Source organism: Hippichthys cyanospilos, chromosome 3, assembly GCF_059441005.1.
Source record: "Hippichthys cyanospilos isolate Australia breed blue-spotted pipefish chromosome 3, RoL_Hcya_1.0, whole genome shotgun sequence".
Lineage (NCBI taxonomy): Eukaryota > Metazoa > Chordata > Actinopteri > Syngnathiformes > Syngnathidae > Hippichthys > Hippichthys cyanospilos.
This window is the reverse complement of record NC_142371.1, coordinates 25882572-25898186: the sequence shown is the minus strand read 5'-3', so window position 1 is coordinate 25898186 and position 15615 is coordinate 25882572. Positions and strand designations below refer to the sequence as shown.

Sequence of the window (15615 nt, the reverse complement as noted above, 5' to 3'; positions counted from 1 at the left end):
ATGTTGCAATTACGTGTAAAGCCTGAGGATGTCGTTGTTTAGCAAGAAATCTAAAACCCCGCTTAATGCGTCAAATGCACTTGTAACGGTACATTTGACTTAAAAATCTAACTTTTTTTCATGCCTTCACATTAACGATCTAATAAAATGCTTCAGTAAAGTTCATTGCTGGGAAGTAGTAACACAAATACTTAATTTCTAGATTCAAATGGATTTTCTCCATATCTATACTACATTTGTTTTTCTGATAACATTTTACTGTTACTTCCTAGAAGTCTCGACTTTCTTCACCTTACTATGTTGGCATAATGTAATTGAGAAGCACCGGCGTAATACTGTATGTGGTTATTGCAAAAGCTCATTCATAACGAATGTTATTAAATAATAATGATAATACTAAATAATAATAATATCTAACTTCTCCTTGTCAGGCAATTCCTGCGATGGAAATGAATACGAGCTAAGAAAAAGGCCAAAGAGGTTGATGGTTGACTGAAGTTGTAATATAAACAGGCACTTACATGACATCACAGACTGGGTAAGATTTTTTTCTTGCACTTCAATATTTCCCCACGTATTGTGGATACTAATAAGTGAAATGCACTGTGACTGTTTACTCTATTTAATTAATAGTGTTCAAACAGGTTAGAAAACGATCTGTAACCCACCCTTTCTCACATATGTCCAAAATCCAGAAAAAAAGGTTACCGGTACATATTTTTACAAAATTAAATAAATGTAAGAATTCTATTTTATAACCATTTGGCCAGTTTGAAGGCAGTACAAATCCACAATTATGTAGACATTTGTTTGTGAATGTGAGTCATTTCAGGTGAATCCATTTTTATTTATAAAGCAAATAAAAACAATCATTACTAGAACAAAGTGCTGTACACAGATATACAAAAATGCTCTAGCATAAAATATAAAACAATAAAACAAAATAAAAACAATAAAACATAAGTGCAAAGTTTAATACCTATTTGGAAGCCACAAAAATAAATTTTAGGACAGGTTTTAAAAGTCTTTGAAATGGAAGACTCAACCTGTAGTTGCTGATATATCACTGTGTAAAAGTGGTTAACTTCTGCCTATAGAACTGCATATCCTGATATATTGACTCTGGTGCCTCTTGTAGCTAGTCGTGAAAATCCAACACAACCCACATGTATTGAATGACTTATCCTGTAATATGAATTCAACTCTTACTTTAGTTACATTCCCTACTCTGCACGAAACATAATGACAACTCAAAGTTTTATTTTCTCCAAAACCTGCTTGAATCAAGCACAAGTGTGAACTCAATTAAAAACATAAAAAAATAATCACACATATTTCAATTACATTCCTCATTAACAAAGACGTTAATTTTTGTCTCACATTTCTCACACAATCTTAAAAAAATACTACATTCAAATCATGGGCAATTCCAAACCAAATTACCTGGTGGATTTAGCGAAGCCGATTTTGATTTTAATGAAAGTTGGTGTTCTTATTAGGATGGTGCAACACTAAATCTAAAAGTTTAGTTCAGTCAGAGAAGCAGTTTTGGATCTACGGTCTGCCGTTGCAGATTTGGACTCCTTGTTGCAGTTCCTTTACGGTGATACCTGTTTTGTGACCATGGCCCAGTAGTTCCTGAGATATAAGGTTTCAAAGGAAAGTGGTCATGCCCCTTTTTGCCAAAAAAACTCAAATTTGACATTTAGTGTTGCATCATCACTATCATACAGGTACACATAGTTTATTCAAATTAAAATCGGTTCTGTTAAAAACCTCATATTTTTTTTGGGTGTTTTGGCATGGAATGACCCATATGTATTTTGTCTCATCTATTACAGTAGCACATTTTCAGTGACAGATGTAATACAGTGTCTTGTTAATGTTAGTTATCTCAAGTGCTTGGTGCTCACAACACAAACAAAATACAAATGAGACTGGCAGTGCAGCATTTCAAAAGATAAAGGGTAAAAAAATAAATAAATCATACATTCTTTTTTGGAGGACTATTCCAACAACCTAATATTTGATATTGATATATTAGTAAATAAGTTGAAAGAAATTTAGGCAACTTGTGTTCAGAATAAATGAGTGTGAGTCAAAGAACTCAGTCAGCACTCATGCCAATACTGAGGTAGTACATCTAAATCACTCATAATTTTACTAACAGAATACCACATTTCTATTAGTAAAATTAGTGATTTACTCATTCCCTCCCATGGCCCATCTGAGTGGTGACCAGCATGTGATAGACACCCTTTTTGGTTAGCAGCTGCTGGTGTGTCCCTTGTTCAACCACCACACCTCCCTGAAAGACAGCGATGCGGTCTGCGTTTTGGATGGTGGACAAACGGTGGGCTACGACGATACATGTCCTGCCCTGGCTAGCTTTGTCCAATGCCTCTTGCACCACCTGGATCAAACACAGTTTACGCTAAAAATCAAAATGGATTCACGCAAGACCAGACAGCCATATATGGAGTAATCGCGCACCTTTTCGCTCTCAGTGTCGAGCGCAGACGTGGCCTCATCCAGAAGCAGGAGTTTGGGGTTACGGAGGATGGCGCGGGCTATGGCTATTCGCTGCTTCTGACCACCTGACAGTTGGGTCCCCTTGTCGCCTGCCTGAGTGTCATACTTCTGCTCGAGGAAACAAAGTCAAAGTCAGTGCATAAGACTTGACAATGGGACAAAAATTGCCTTCTATGATAACTTCAAGGCATTGGCTTGAGAAAAATACTTGGTTGTATTTTCTGAAAACTGTGGCGAAATCTAATAGAACTGTCTGAATGGTTAAATGAGGACAATATGACAGTATGGGTTTCGATGGGTGTTTTTACCTTTGGCAATTTTTCTATGAAGCTGTGAATGTTGGCGGCCTCAGCAGCTGCTTTAATTTCCGCCATAGTTACAGTGCGACTGTTGTCTCCGTAGGCGATGTTTTCAGCCAAGCTACAGTCAAACAGCACAGGCTCCTGGGACACGATGCCTATCTGAGACCTCAGCCAATGAATGTTCAGCTCCTTCACACTCTTGGAATCAATCACCTGGAAGAAAAAACAAACAAAACAAAAGATGTGGATCAAACGATTGAGGGGGCAAATCACCTGATGAGTTTAACCAAGGTGGTTTAGATTTTGATGAAACTTTGTTTGTTGATAGGATCACGTTGATAAATTGCAAGTCAAATTATTTATCAAAAGGTCTAGGTACTAAAATATGCACCAAATCTTCCAAAGATACATAATGATATCTTATAATGGTTTGAAGGCAGGCGGCCATGCCACTTTTTGCAAAAACAAACATGTAAAAAATTCGGCCATAGCTCCCAAACCACTGCTCCGATTTACCTAAAATATTTTGCTTTAGTGTTCCTACCACCAACAAGAACACCACTTTCATCGAAATCAAACTTGGCGTGGTTCAAATGTTCAGATTTTTTTTTATTTTTAGGTGATTTGGCAGGGAATTGCCCTCATGTCAAAAACAGAGTTTAAAGTTATGTCGCTCATAAAAGGCTGAAGTAATGTGGACATCATTTGTAATTGGATTGGGGATATTTGATGAATAGACACTAATCACCAGTAAATTAAAATTTAACCACACTAAACTATTAAGTAACTAGAAACTATCGCAAATTTTATTCTCATATAAGGCCAATTGTTTGGTTCAAATGCCAATAACAACTTGCAAGCCAGACCCAAATTCTCTGGGCATGTTCAGTTTTGTAAAGTGTTGTTAGGCAAATCTGAGCACTGAAATTTTGTTCCCATGAAGGCCTTGAAATTAAGAAGGCGCGAGCAAGTGGTATGTGCAGTGTTTTGTCTCTCAGCAGCAGCAGTAATTCTATCAGGATGAACCCAGAAACAAAATTTAAGTAAATATTATGGTCCAAGGTCTTGGCAGAGGAACTACAGCTACAGCTACAAAACCCCAACCATAAGTGAGGCAGGATTTAATTGAGAGCGTATTTCTTCCTGGGCAACAAATCAAATTAATTTGATTCATTTTAAAAATTAAAATTTTGAAAATGAGCTGAATTGTGATTGAGAGTTTGCAAAAATGGCAGAAAATTGGATGGGTCCTTTACATGACACGTTTACAATAGCTACTAACTATTTGATTATGCCATTTAAAGGGATGGTTTGCTTATTCAGAGCCATTTTTAGCTTTAAAAAGTTCATATTTTTTCTATAACGTGTAGAGAACTCCAGTTCTTCAGTTTTTGATCTGATTTTCAACACACCTGATTCAAATAATAAGCATCGTTATCAAGCTTGCACAACGCTTGCTGATGAGCTCATCATATTCAAGCAAATTATATTAAAAAAACATACTTGGGAAATGTACATCTTTGGATTGAATGTGTTAATTTGATAACTAAATTATTTTTTATGTTCAATTAATACTGGGTACTTTTTTTTTTTACAACTTTTTTTCACTTGCAGTCGACTCAAACATGAAATCACGTGCTGAAAGCTCAGGTAACAACCAATCAATCATGGTTCAGCTTATGAATGTCACATGACCAACTGGTGAGCCATGATTGGCTGTTAAACAGGCTTTGAGCACTGGTGATATCATTTTCAGTCAAGACCAAGAAGAAGAATGTATTTTGAGAGCTATCAATTGTACTATAATCATATAGTTATCAGATTGATTCACCTGCCATTAATGTTAAGTTTACATTAAACCGGATTTCGGTCTTTATTATTTTTGCCGGAATATTTTCCACAGTATTTAATTTTAATAAATGTATTTATTTAAGTATTTAATTAAATAAATGTTTGCTGGGTTTCTTTCAAGATTCAAGAGATTTATTGTCATGTATAGTTGTACCACACAATGAAATTCTTATTCTGTTCATTTCCCAAGCAGCAGACTACATTTCATAATCGAGCAATAAATAAATAGCAATAAAAAAATAAATAAATAGCAATAAACAACAAACAGAGACAATGGTGCTCATAATGTAGTGCAGGATATCATGTGGTGCAAAATTCTAGTGCAGGATTTTGTTTGTTTCTTCAATTAAAATGGATAAAAATGAAAAATAGCCCTATTTCTTACCACGTTCCCTTGTGTGGCGTCGTAGAACCTCTCCAGAAGTTGAATAGTGGTGCTTTTTCCACAGCCGCTGCTTCCTACCAGGGCCAGCGTCTCTCCCTTGCTCACTTTCAGATTCAGCCCTCGCAGGATGGGGACATCAGGACGGGACGGGTAGTTAAATTTAACATCCTCAAAGCGAACATTGCCTTCAAATTTGTCCTGCAAACAAAGACAGAGAGGAAAAGGATTATTCATTAACGTTAAAAATAGCAAATATGTAAGACTTTGTGTTGCATACCAGTGACTCTCCATTGTCTGACAGATTATCAATAGCAGGCTCTGTGTTCAAAAGTTTAACAAGATGCGCGGCGGACATTTTGGCCTTTGCGTAGTTTGGAGTGAAGGAATTGGCTTCTCCGAGAGCCATGGCGCCATACAGAACTGCTGAAATAACTCTGGGCAAGAGAATATTTTGATAGGAGTTAATTTATTGTGAGAAGCTGCGGTTGAATATTTTTTTTCAGGCAGAATTTTTTCATTTCATTTAAGATCATTAAATACTTCATTTTTTTAGCTACTGTCGAAGCTCAACGTGATGAACTTTGAATTCTGTGTGAAAGTTGTAATATGGAAGGAGGAGCTCCTCCCACGTGCACACTTCTTGCATGTGACCATAAAGCCAATACAGTATTTTGGAACGTGATTACATACACAATTGCCCTACACGTGCTTTCAACTCGTGGTCAATGATTTAAGTATATAGACCACATATAATTATCCACTGGATTTTTTTTCTACTTTATCTTATGTCAAAGTACAAAACATGTGAATGTTGAACTTATCTATGGTGCAAAAAAGACACTCACAGGAATACTCCTTCAGCATCCATTCGTTTTTGGTCAATGAGCCAAGCTCCAAAACGGAAACATCCCGCGTAAGCAAAGTAAATCATAGCCTGAGAAAATGCAAATGTAAAACCATACACATGGGCCTTTTTCTGGGAGTTCCTGCAATTAGGGAAACACAAAATTAATTAGCCCAATATCTATAAATTACACTTAAAAAAAAGTCTTTTGTACCTGTATGGAACAATGAGGTTTTCGTGATAGAGAGACTCAAATTTGGGTTCTCTGGTCAGCGATGCAACAGTACGAATGTTCTCGATGGCTTCTGTGGCAATCTGAGAGGACGGCATAAAAAAGGAAAAATAGAATTCATATGCATGAATAGCTCACATCTAAAAAGAACTCCAGCTGATTTAGTGTTGGGTGGGACAAAAGCCGTAATCATATCAAACGTTTACCTTTCCAGCCTTCTCCAGCTCCTTCTTGTCCTGAGCAGCTTGGCCAGCTAGCAACTGCATCTGCACGGTTCCCGCCACTGCAATGACGGGAACCACTGACAGTATGAGCAAGGTCAGCTCCCAGCCATACACAAAGGCTAGAATCAGACCGGTACCCATATTGGCCACATTCTGGACCAGAGTAGCAAGACGTACTCCTGTAGCCTAAGTAAAAGGGAAAAGTGATGACAACTACGGGAAAATGATAGCAGGTATGTGTCCATAGTAGAATGCCTTACCCCTTGTACTTGAGCGGCATCTGTGGCCAGCCTTGTTGTGAGTGCGCCAACACTGTTTTTGTGGTCATCAAACCAACCTAGGTCCTAAAAAAAACAAAAATCTGTTTAAAGGAAATGATTTTTTTCTAGAAAAACTGACAGCTCATTCTTTTCTCTCTAATTTTGTCATTGAGGTTTACTTATTGGAGCCGACAAAGTATCAAGCTGGGCTAAAGATTTTAATGTGACTTTTCGTCTAATAACTTTCAAAATCATTATTAGAAATGCAGGTGGGAATTTACCACTTCTGCATGCTTGTTTTATCTCTGTGAACTGTGGTTTGGACCTGAATTGTTCCTGTTTAAGCCTAGCTTTCCTGTATTTGTGTCCTCAGCCTCTATGCTAGCGATGGCCAAATGAAGCTTCATGAGACAAAGAAGCTTTACAGCCAATTGGTTTACACATGAGTTGATGTTTCATACTGGTTCATTTGCTTTATGGTGCAATCAAGTGGTCCACGAGAAGTCAACAGTGTTGAGAATTTCATGTTTAAGGAAATGACATGAATGTGTCTCTGTTAATATAGAAACAAAATGCGTGCTATAACCATGTTACTCAGTTTTTTTATTTGAAATGATAAGCGTTTCCACAGTTTTTTGTATACCTACATATTAGTCATGAATTCATTTAATGCTAGATTATTCAGACATTCATTCACCACTATATTAAAAAAAATGTTAATACAGACAACGAGAGTATCTGGAATGGAATGCTTGGCCTATGTAAAGATGTATAAATACTTGATTGAGATCGAATGAGTTAAATGGTAACCTGTTCTGTAGCGATCAAGCACTGAAGATGTCTAATGTAGTCGGAATTGTAACAAAATCTTGAACAATAATGAATTGTTCCATTTACCTGCCTCATCATGGCCTTGAAAGCTGCAAGTCTCAGTTTCATAGTCAGGAGCTCTCCGGACTTACCAAAACAGAAACCCTGTCACAAAATAATCAGGTGAATTGACTATCATACTAATTGAAGGTGATTGAGGACATTGAATTGAATAATATTCTAGTCTCATGACTCAAAATAATTTTCCTACATACGCTGAAAAACATGATGCGCACCTGGAAAAACATGGTGAAAAAAGATACGGCGCCAATAACGGCAAACATAAGGGAGAAGAATACAGATTTCTGTTGAACAATTTTTTCATCGGGCTCAGCAAATACCTGAAAGTTATAAAACAGAGAACAATGTTGGAAAACCCCCATTTTAAAGTGAAAAAATAAGATGTGGAAAAAAAAAGTCTTACAGTGATAATCTTAGAGAAAATGACAGCAAACAGAGGCTGCATTGCACCATTAATCGCAGCACAGATTGTTCCGACGAGAATATAGGGCCACTCAGAAAGGTTGAAGCGAAACACTTTGAGAAACGACACGGGAGGAACGTTTTCATCCTGCGGTAAATAAGGAAAAAGAGCTGTATTATGTCTTCCTTTTCTTGACCAAAAAAAAAAACCCCAAAAAAATCATGATCATGATCAATCTTACCTCTTCATTTGTATCTTTATCATTTTTCTCTTCTTTTTTTCCTTCTGAACGAACAAATGAAGAACTTTTTGTAGACCTCCTTCTTAGTGGAGGGGACTCAGAAATGCTTTTGACAAGTGGGCTTTTTTCAACTTGCTCTTCACCCTCATCCTCATTATTAGTTTGATGAAATGTCTGCAAGAAATAGCAAAACTGATTGTTCTGATCATAGAGATCCACCCCCTCCCCTACTTTAGTGTTAGTGTTACCTGCATAGTGACTAGAGTATGGTATACGCCTTGTTTTTCCATCAGTTGGCTATGAGTCCCAATTTCAACAATCGTTCCATTTTGGAAGCCAGCGATGATATCGGCGTTTCTAATGGTTGAGAGGCGATGGGCCACAATTAAGGTGGTGCGACCCAGTCTAACCTGCAGAAATAATCGCAAGGTTTGATCTTGAGAGAAGTTTATGTATGGTAACAGCGTAACACTTCAACTCATGTTAAATGTCTGGACTCTTGAATAAAATGTTCAAATATCTTTGGGATTGAATAAGTTAAGGGTGAGTTGGGGTCTCTAATTGATCTTGAACTTCATTATACGTTTGTGAAAAGACCCTGAGATACTTCAAAAAAATCTACCTACGAGATAGGGCTTCACTCCTGACCTGAAGGGAAATTTCAGTCCTTTTCTAGTAACTTATTCTTGCAGCTCACAGTTCGTGTCATCTGTAAAGATGAGATTCTCTGGCCACCATACCACGCTGAGGAAATCTGTCCATAAATTAGTGACAAAGGGCATCTTAATTTAATCCGTCTATCCAGTCTTTTAAGGTTGCTTTGGACCTTTCCGGTTGCCTTAACAACAAGCATCTGAGCTCTCTTTGGTTCAGTTTACACGATGGTTGTTTACATTGACACTGGTCAATGAAACCCAAAGATTTGAAAAAGTGTCATCGAGAAGCAATGCTCCAGTGTGTGAGTTTGTACCTTGTCGAGTGCCGCCTGCACAATTGTCTCACTCTCAGCATCAAGAGCAGACGTGGCTTCGTCCAGCAGAAGGATTTTGGGGTTACGGACTAGCGCCCGGGCAATTGCGATCCTTTGCTTTTGTCCTCCACTCATCTGAGTTCCTCTGTCCCCAACCAGCGTCTCAAACTTCTGCTCAGCAACAAAATGGCATCATTGGCAAAAGCAAATCCATTTTCAAGGTGAAGTCATGAATATAGTCATACATCGGGAAGGTTCATGATGAAGTCGTAAGCATTGGCCTCCTTGGCGGCTTGCTCAATCTCCTGCTGCGTCACATCTGTTCGGCCATATCGGATGTTCTCGGCTATGGTGGTGGCAAAAAGGACCGGCTCTTGACTCACCACGCCAATCATTTTTCGCAAGTGTTTAATATTGAGAGAACGGATGTCGTGACCATCAATAGACACCTACAAAGAGGGAAAAAAATGGACTCTTCAGTGTTCTAGAGTGGATGCTTTGGTGATTCAGCAGTATTGCGTTTAGTCAATGTTTTGAGTGCGAGTGTTTCAAAATGCACGTACCGATCCCCCCTGTGGATCATAGAACCTTTGCAACAGCTGGATGGTGGTGCTTTTCCCACAGCCGCTGCTTCCAACTAAAGCCATTGTCTGTCCACTCTTTACACTCAGGGACATGTTGTTTAATACCTTCAAGTGATGATCGTTATGGAAAACAGTCTGAATACATAGCTGGGTGTATCTGCTACGAAGTTAAACAGTATGTAGTGGTAGCTTACTTTGACATCTGGCCTTGACGGGTAGTTAAATTGAATGTTCTTGAATTCTATGTTTCCACTGATCGAGTCAGGCTTGAAGCCGCTTTCTGAAAAGCTGTCGATGCTTGGTATCTGTAAAGTAAAATGAAACATTTAGATTTGGGCGCAGTGGTGGTTGGATGTATGATCATGACCTGTGGCTTATCAAAGGCTAAATGGACAATTTGAGGAAGACCGTCTGCTCTGCAGGGTGCACAGAGTTTTGAACAAAGCTTGTTTGTTTATGCACCGAGCGGATTTGCTCAGGATACGGTCACATAAACAAGTTTCATTGTTGTCTGAGGTTGTTTTAAGTTTCTAAGCATGGATTAAAGAAAACATAGTGGGCTGGTACCAAGCTACTTCTATTTCTAAACTACTTCCAAAATTAAAAAAAAGAATAAAAGTGAGTATTAAATTAATACAAATAAATACAAATAGATTACAATTTTTAAAAACCTACATTAAATAAATGTAAAATTCAATGCAAAAAATCTACAAAAATTAAAATAGAAGAATAATTTTAAAAAACGATTCAAAAATTAAAAATATGTAAAAAAAAAAATAAAATAAAAACACTCTGTCATCATTTATTTCATTCATAAGCTCATGTCAGCATGAAATTTTGTTCAAATGAGAGGCAGTCCTAAGAGTGTTAAACTATTCCTTTTTTGGTTGATTAAATTGTGAGTCCAGAAAGCGACTAACCTGCCTTCAGCTTGAGCACGAGCAAATTATACAAACAAATGTCTGCCTTTCCTGTTAGCAAACAAGAACATCATAAGCAGTTGACAAGGTGAACGAAACACCGTTTCTTCTGTCTTTGTGTGGATACTTCGGATGCTGACAACATGGTCCCAAGACATACTTCGAACCGCTTGCTCAAAACCTCGATTTCCCGATTGAGCTCTTTTTTAAAATGTCAAATTAATCTAATTAATTCGATTTATTGTCCAGCCCTAGTGAATACTATATTTTGGAGTCCGACGAGAAGTCGGTTTAGTATTGTAGATCACAAAAGAATTGCAGTCAAACAGTGTGTGCTCCAATGAGAGCAAATTCCAACCTGTCATTCGCATCTCCAGGTTGACGGCTGTATCTAAGCTGTATCCTGGAGTGTACATTCACTAATATAAACCGACAGCAGCCTGACAGGACAGGTTTCTGTACATGTCAAGGAAAGGAGAAAATGCAGATTTCCTTACATTGTCAATAATGCTATAAACTTTATGTGCAGCTCCTCGGGCACTGGAAAAGGACTGGACGTTAGGTGAGGTCTGCCCCAAGGCGAACGCTCCAATGAGCACGGCAAATAAAACCTGGAGATAGAAATATTCTCTGTTAGCTTCTGACTTTGATTAAATGGATCGTCGGTTTGACATTTAAGGTCTTCTCCTTACTGTCAGTACAATCCCGATGGAGTATTCTTTACTCAAAATGAGCGTGCTTCCGTACCAGAAGGCCAGAGCATAAGACAGATAGATCAATAAGAAGGTGACGCCCATGGCAATGTTGGAACTTATTGCCTTTTTTATTCCTACGTTTTTGGCATCCTCCAAGTTCTTATGATACCTGTAAAACAGCGCATAAACAAAATGAATATGGAAATTCACTATCTGGTTTACAGGTTTAAAGGCAATCCAATTTTAGAGGTAGGACAATACACAAATTTGCAACAGTCTTTGTCTTATCTGGTTGAAAAAAATGAAGTATAAGCACATAAATTCAAATAACACAACTCTAATTAACAGAGAATTACCACAATTTATTTATTTTTAATACTGTAGTCAATATTATATTAACTCACGCAATTAAAACTGAGATTTTACACAAATCTCTTCCTGCATATTTTGGTCATCAGACAAAGTGGCATCCCACCAACAGAACACACATTTGAGTCAAAGTGTTTTGTTAAAAAGTGATGAGTAAGAACAGCAACCATGTCAGAATGTCAGCCTGAAAGTGTGCAAGAGTCATTTACGTCAATTTAACTGACTCTGAAAAGTAATCCGACTGCTCTCTAGCTTCCGGCTAGTTTATGCGAGACTGAGATAAATGCTGCCTATTACTGATTGCATGATGTAGGAATGAACATTAGAAACTCCTATATAGCATGAACCGCAGAGGTCTACGTGACCTACGTACAGCAGAACCGGTGGTAATAAAACAATATAATACACAGCTCTTCAAATATGGTATTTTATGAGGATTTATGATAGCACAAACCTCTGGATCTCTTTCTGCTGACCACTGAAGGCAAACACAGTCCTGATGGCAGACAGCACCTCCTCTGCCACAGCACCCGCTTTGGCATAAGCAGTCTGCTCTCTAGAAGTGAATGATGCCAGCACCTAGGCAAGAGGCCCAAAGGTATGAGCTTAGTAAGGACAGGCTTGCTTTCATTGTGGCAGTTAAAAGACAAGCTTACCTTACTGAAAATTCCAGCCATGACACCTAACAAAGGGCTGATGGCCAGGATGACGAGAGTGAGCTTCCATCCTTTGCTTAAACCGATGATGACGGATGTGATGAAGGTGGCACAGGACTGGATCAACATGGCCACCTTGTCCCCAATACCCTCTTGGATCTTATAGACGTCGCTGTTGGTAAAAATACAAATGTCAATCAATTATCTTGAGCGCTCTAACCGTTAGTAGGCAAAATTCTTTTCTGCCACAGCATTGTCAAGACCTTTCTAATCATCAAAAGAAACAGTATTACCATAATTATGTTGATAGACACAATTGGTTTCACTTGAATTTAGAGGTGCAACAACTAATGGATTACCAAAATAATAGATTATTATTTGTAAAACGCTTAGGGAACAAATATGGTCCTTGTGGTTAGAATTTCAGCTTCTGTTTATTGTTATGTTATGTATTGTTATGTTCAATCAAAATAGGACATTTGCAAACCTCTGCTTTTACTTTGGAAAACAATGATCTATATTTTTTGCAGTTTCTGTTGTAAACCAAATCAACAGCTAAAAAAGTATTTCTTCAGTGCCAATTTTAAAAAAAAGTCCTGTTTTTAAATGAAGGGATGGGGATTCATACTTTTTTTTTACATGTTAAATCGATTAATTGACAATATAAGTAACAGATTAATCAATTATTACAATTAGACTACACACTGAGCTCAATTAATTGACAATATAAGTAACAGATTAATCAATTATTACAATTAGACCACACACGGAGCTCAATCGAATTATCGACACTCAGCTGTAAAGCCATAATTTGCTGAGTAGTCAGTGATGTCATTGATGGGTTCTGCAATAATATATTGCAGAAATGCTCCACCTTTTATTTGCACTTGAATAACTATTCATTTTAGAGAGTATTAGGAATGATTTCATTTAGCATTCATTTTTATGTGCAGCAATTCCTAGTTCTGTCATGTCATTTAATTGCAATACAGTACAATATTTTTTACAGTAAGTTGTTGCATCTCAAGTTGCTTCTTTCAGACCTGAGTGAGCCTTTTATTTATTCATATTCTATAACTGTTTCGGTTGATACTCTCTAAACAACATACCTGTTTAAATGCATCAATAAACAAGTTGTTGAAATAGACATACCGTCCCATCTTTTTTTCCGATCTGTGATCGGGTAACTCACTAATCGGCGATCGTAGTCAGCCCCCAAAATTCTGATTGCGCAAAGTCTAATCGAAATAATCATTACTCACTGGCCTACTTGAGTTCACTGTTAAACCTATATGAAAAGTTGCTACCCAAAACAGTAGCCCCTTACAAAGCCTGTCACCGGTCATCTTTGGTTGACACTTTAAAATATTCATTGTCATTATTAATGTCTAATTAAAGAGGCAAAGTGCACGTCACTAACTCTGTAAGCCGAGTGTTGAGCTCTCCCGTTTCATTGACATCAAACCAGCCGATGTCCTGTCGCATGATACTGTGGAAAAAAAACTTCCGGATGCGCTTGACCTGTCGTCCGGCTGACAGCGTAAAGAAAGCAACCTGCATGTAGGCAGCCACCAGCACAATGGCTCCTAGGATGGAGTAGTAGATGGCAAAACTGGAATGAAACAAAAAGACATGAAAAATCGAACACTATCATGTGAATATTATGAAGCGTCATCGTACTCTTACCCGGTCATTTCTTCTTGTAGGGTGTTGTTTGGAAAAGTGAAATCTGAAGAAAAACAATAGACAAAAGTGTTGCAATAGTCTTCAGTTACAACCAGGTAACTATGACTGTTTGTGAACTCACTAGGGTTGCTGATGTTGAGATAATCTAATGCAGCATTCGAAACAAGGCTGTCCGTCATATCTCCAAATATGACCAACATGAGAGGCAGCACAACCCCGTGGATCATTGACATCAAGGTCCCAAAAAACAGCAGTGCAATGTCTTTGGAATCCGCAAACCTGAACTATACAGGAAAAAAACGCTCTTAGAAGACAGAGAGCATAATGGACAGGAGGTTACGGTAAATAAAAGGCAGAGAACTTACCAATTCAATGGCACCAACCATGGGTAACTTTTCTTTTTTTTCTTTCTTCTTTTTACTTTTGCCCGCCTCATCTTTGTGATCACTAGGTTAAATATTAAACCGTCAACCTAATTTCTCTCAAATGGTTTGAAATACAACCTCAATTATCTCCACCAGGAAGTCACAAAATGTTACCTTAAATAAACATCTTTTAGGTTCTTCTCCAACTTATCCTTTTCAGCCATGTCTGGCTCCTGTCAGAGAAAGACAGTGTACAGTTTGATTTTGCTGCCCACAAAATTTGTCTGTCCCAAAGCCATGACCCAGTGAGAAGTGTAAACATCACCGTTGTCCTTCCACGCAGGGCTTCGATGTTTGACAGACTTGGTGATCACACGCAGATTTTCACCACTCCTCCTGCGCTGTTGTCCTCCTTCCACACCCTTGGTAAGCGCTCTACTGTTTGACAGAGACGGCCACCTCAAACATACAGACTCACACCTCGGCCAGTGGACACCCACCCCTTCCACGCCTCCTTTTCCGTCCTGTTCCAGCCCACTCACGTGGCTCTAATGACTGTGCACAAGAATAACCACATTACACAGCTGCTCTCTGGACATTACAAACCAACCCCATCTGATTTCACAAATTGTGGTTTTGACTGTGGTGCCAAATGGGAATGGATGTTTATTCAGAATCATTAGAAAAGGTTGATTTATCATTCAGTCAACTGGAGACGAGAGTGTAACAGCCATGCGTGAAATACAGGGTGCAAAATGACAAAATCTAGGGCTGATAAATGTTAATCACATCACCTTTTTGCACTGTACCCATATTTTCCTTAAAATCTTTAAAAATGTTCTCCAAATTTGACTGAAAAAAAACGGCTGAAAAAGCACTTTTGAGTAAGCATGGGTTGGCAAAATGTGATCAGTAGGAACGGAAACTGTGTCAGGGCAAGCAGATCCAGCACCCACTAAAGCCAGTAAACTAAGTAAAGAGGTAAATGCAAGCTTATGTTATGTAAAAGTTAATTCGAAAACAATAGACTGTAACTGAGTCCAAGACAAATTTCCCCGAGAGGAAAAATAAAAGTAGCTCGTATCGTATCGTATTGTATTGTAACTTCGCAGAGATGGTCTTTTTATTTTGTTCGAAACTCCACGTAAAAAAAGAAGTAATATACTGTTAATGTTGTTAAACATTATGAAACCTTTTATAAAGGC

At 38.1% G+C, this 15615-nt stretch overlaps 1 protein-coding gene across 2 annotated transcripts; it reads right to left on the bottom strand.

Annotated features, from left to right (window-relative positions):
* Positions 1–826: 826 nt before the first annotated feature.
* LOC148426531 (phosphatidylcholine translocator ABCB4-like) lies at positions 827–14867 on the bottom strand. 2 transcript variants are annotated; one of them, XM_088410566.1, is made up of 28 exons: positions 14736–14867; positions 14585–14643; positions 14411–14492; positions 14167–14329; positions 14046–14088; positions 13780–13971; positions 12360–12531; positions 12158–12282; positions 11332–11503; positions 11137–11250; positions 9914–10024; positions 9699–9824; positions 9381–9584; positions 9136–9306; positions 8414–8575; positions 8166–8339; positions 7925–8071; positions 7737–7841; positions 7528–7605; positions 6631–6714; positions 6353–6556; positions 6129–6229; positions 5916–6056; positions 5348–5504; positions 5071–5268; positions 2841–3047; positions 2494–2640; positions 827–2413 (listed from the first exon to the last, which is right to left on the bottom strand). In XM_088410566.1, the coding sequence occupies exons 2-28, from the start codon at positions 14632–14634 to the stop codon at positions 2207–2209; spliced, it is 3837 nt and encodes a 1278-aa protein (XP_088266692.1). In that variant the 5' UTR covers positions 14635–14643; positions 14736–14867; the 3' UTR covers positions 827–2206. The 2 variants fall into 2 exon arrangements, with proteins under 2 accessions (XP_088266692.1, XP_088266691.1); XM_088410565.1 differs by having other exon boundaries at positions 14046–14329.
* Positions 14868–15615: the final 748 nt, after the last annotated feature.

What these genes read in the sequence shown, in the direction of transcription:
- LOC148426531 (XM_088410565.1), bottom strand. Translation starts at nt 14,634, where the DNA reads ATGGCTGAAAAGGATAAGTTGGAGAAGAACCTAAAAGATGTTTATTTA. An exon ending in CCATCGGGATTGTACTGACA is followed by an intron (nt 11,251 to 11,331) that starts GTAAGGAGAAGA and finishes TTCTATCTCCAG; the next exon opens with GTTTTATTTGCCGTGCTCAT. An exon ending in TGCAGGCGGCACTCGACAAG is followed by an intron (nt 8,576 to 9,135) that starts GTACAAACTCAC and finishes TTATTTCTGCAG; the next exon opens with GTTAGACTGGGTCGCACCAC.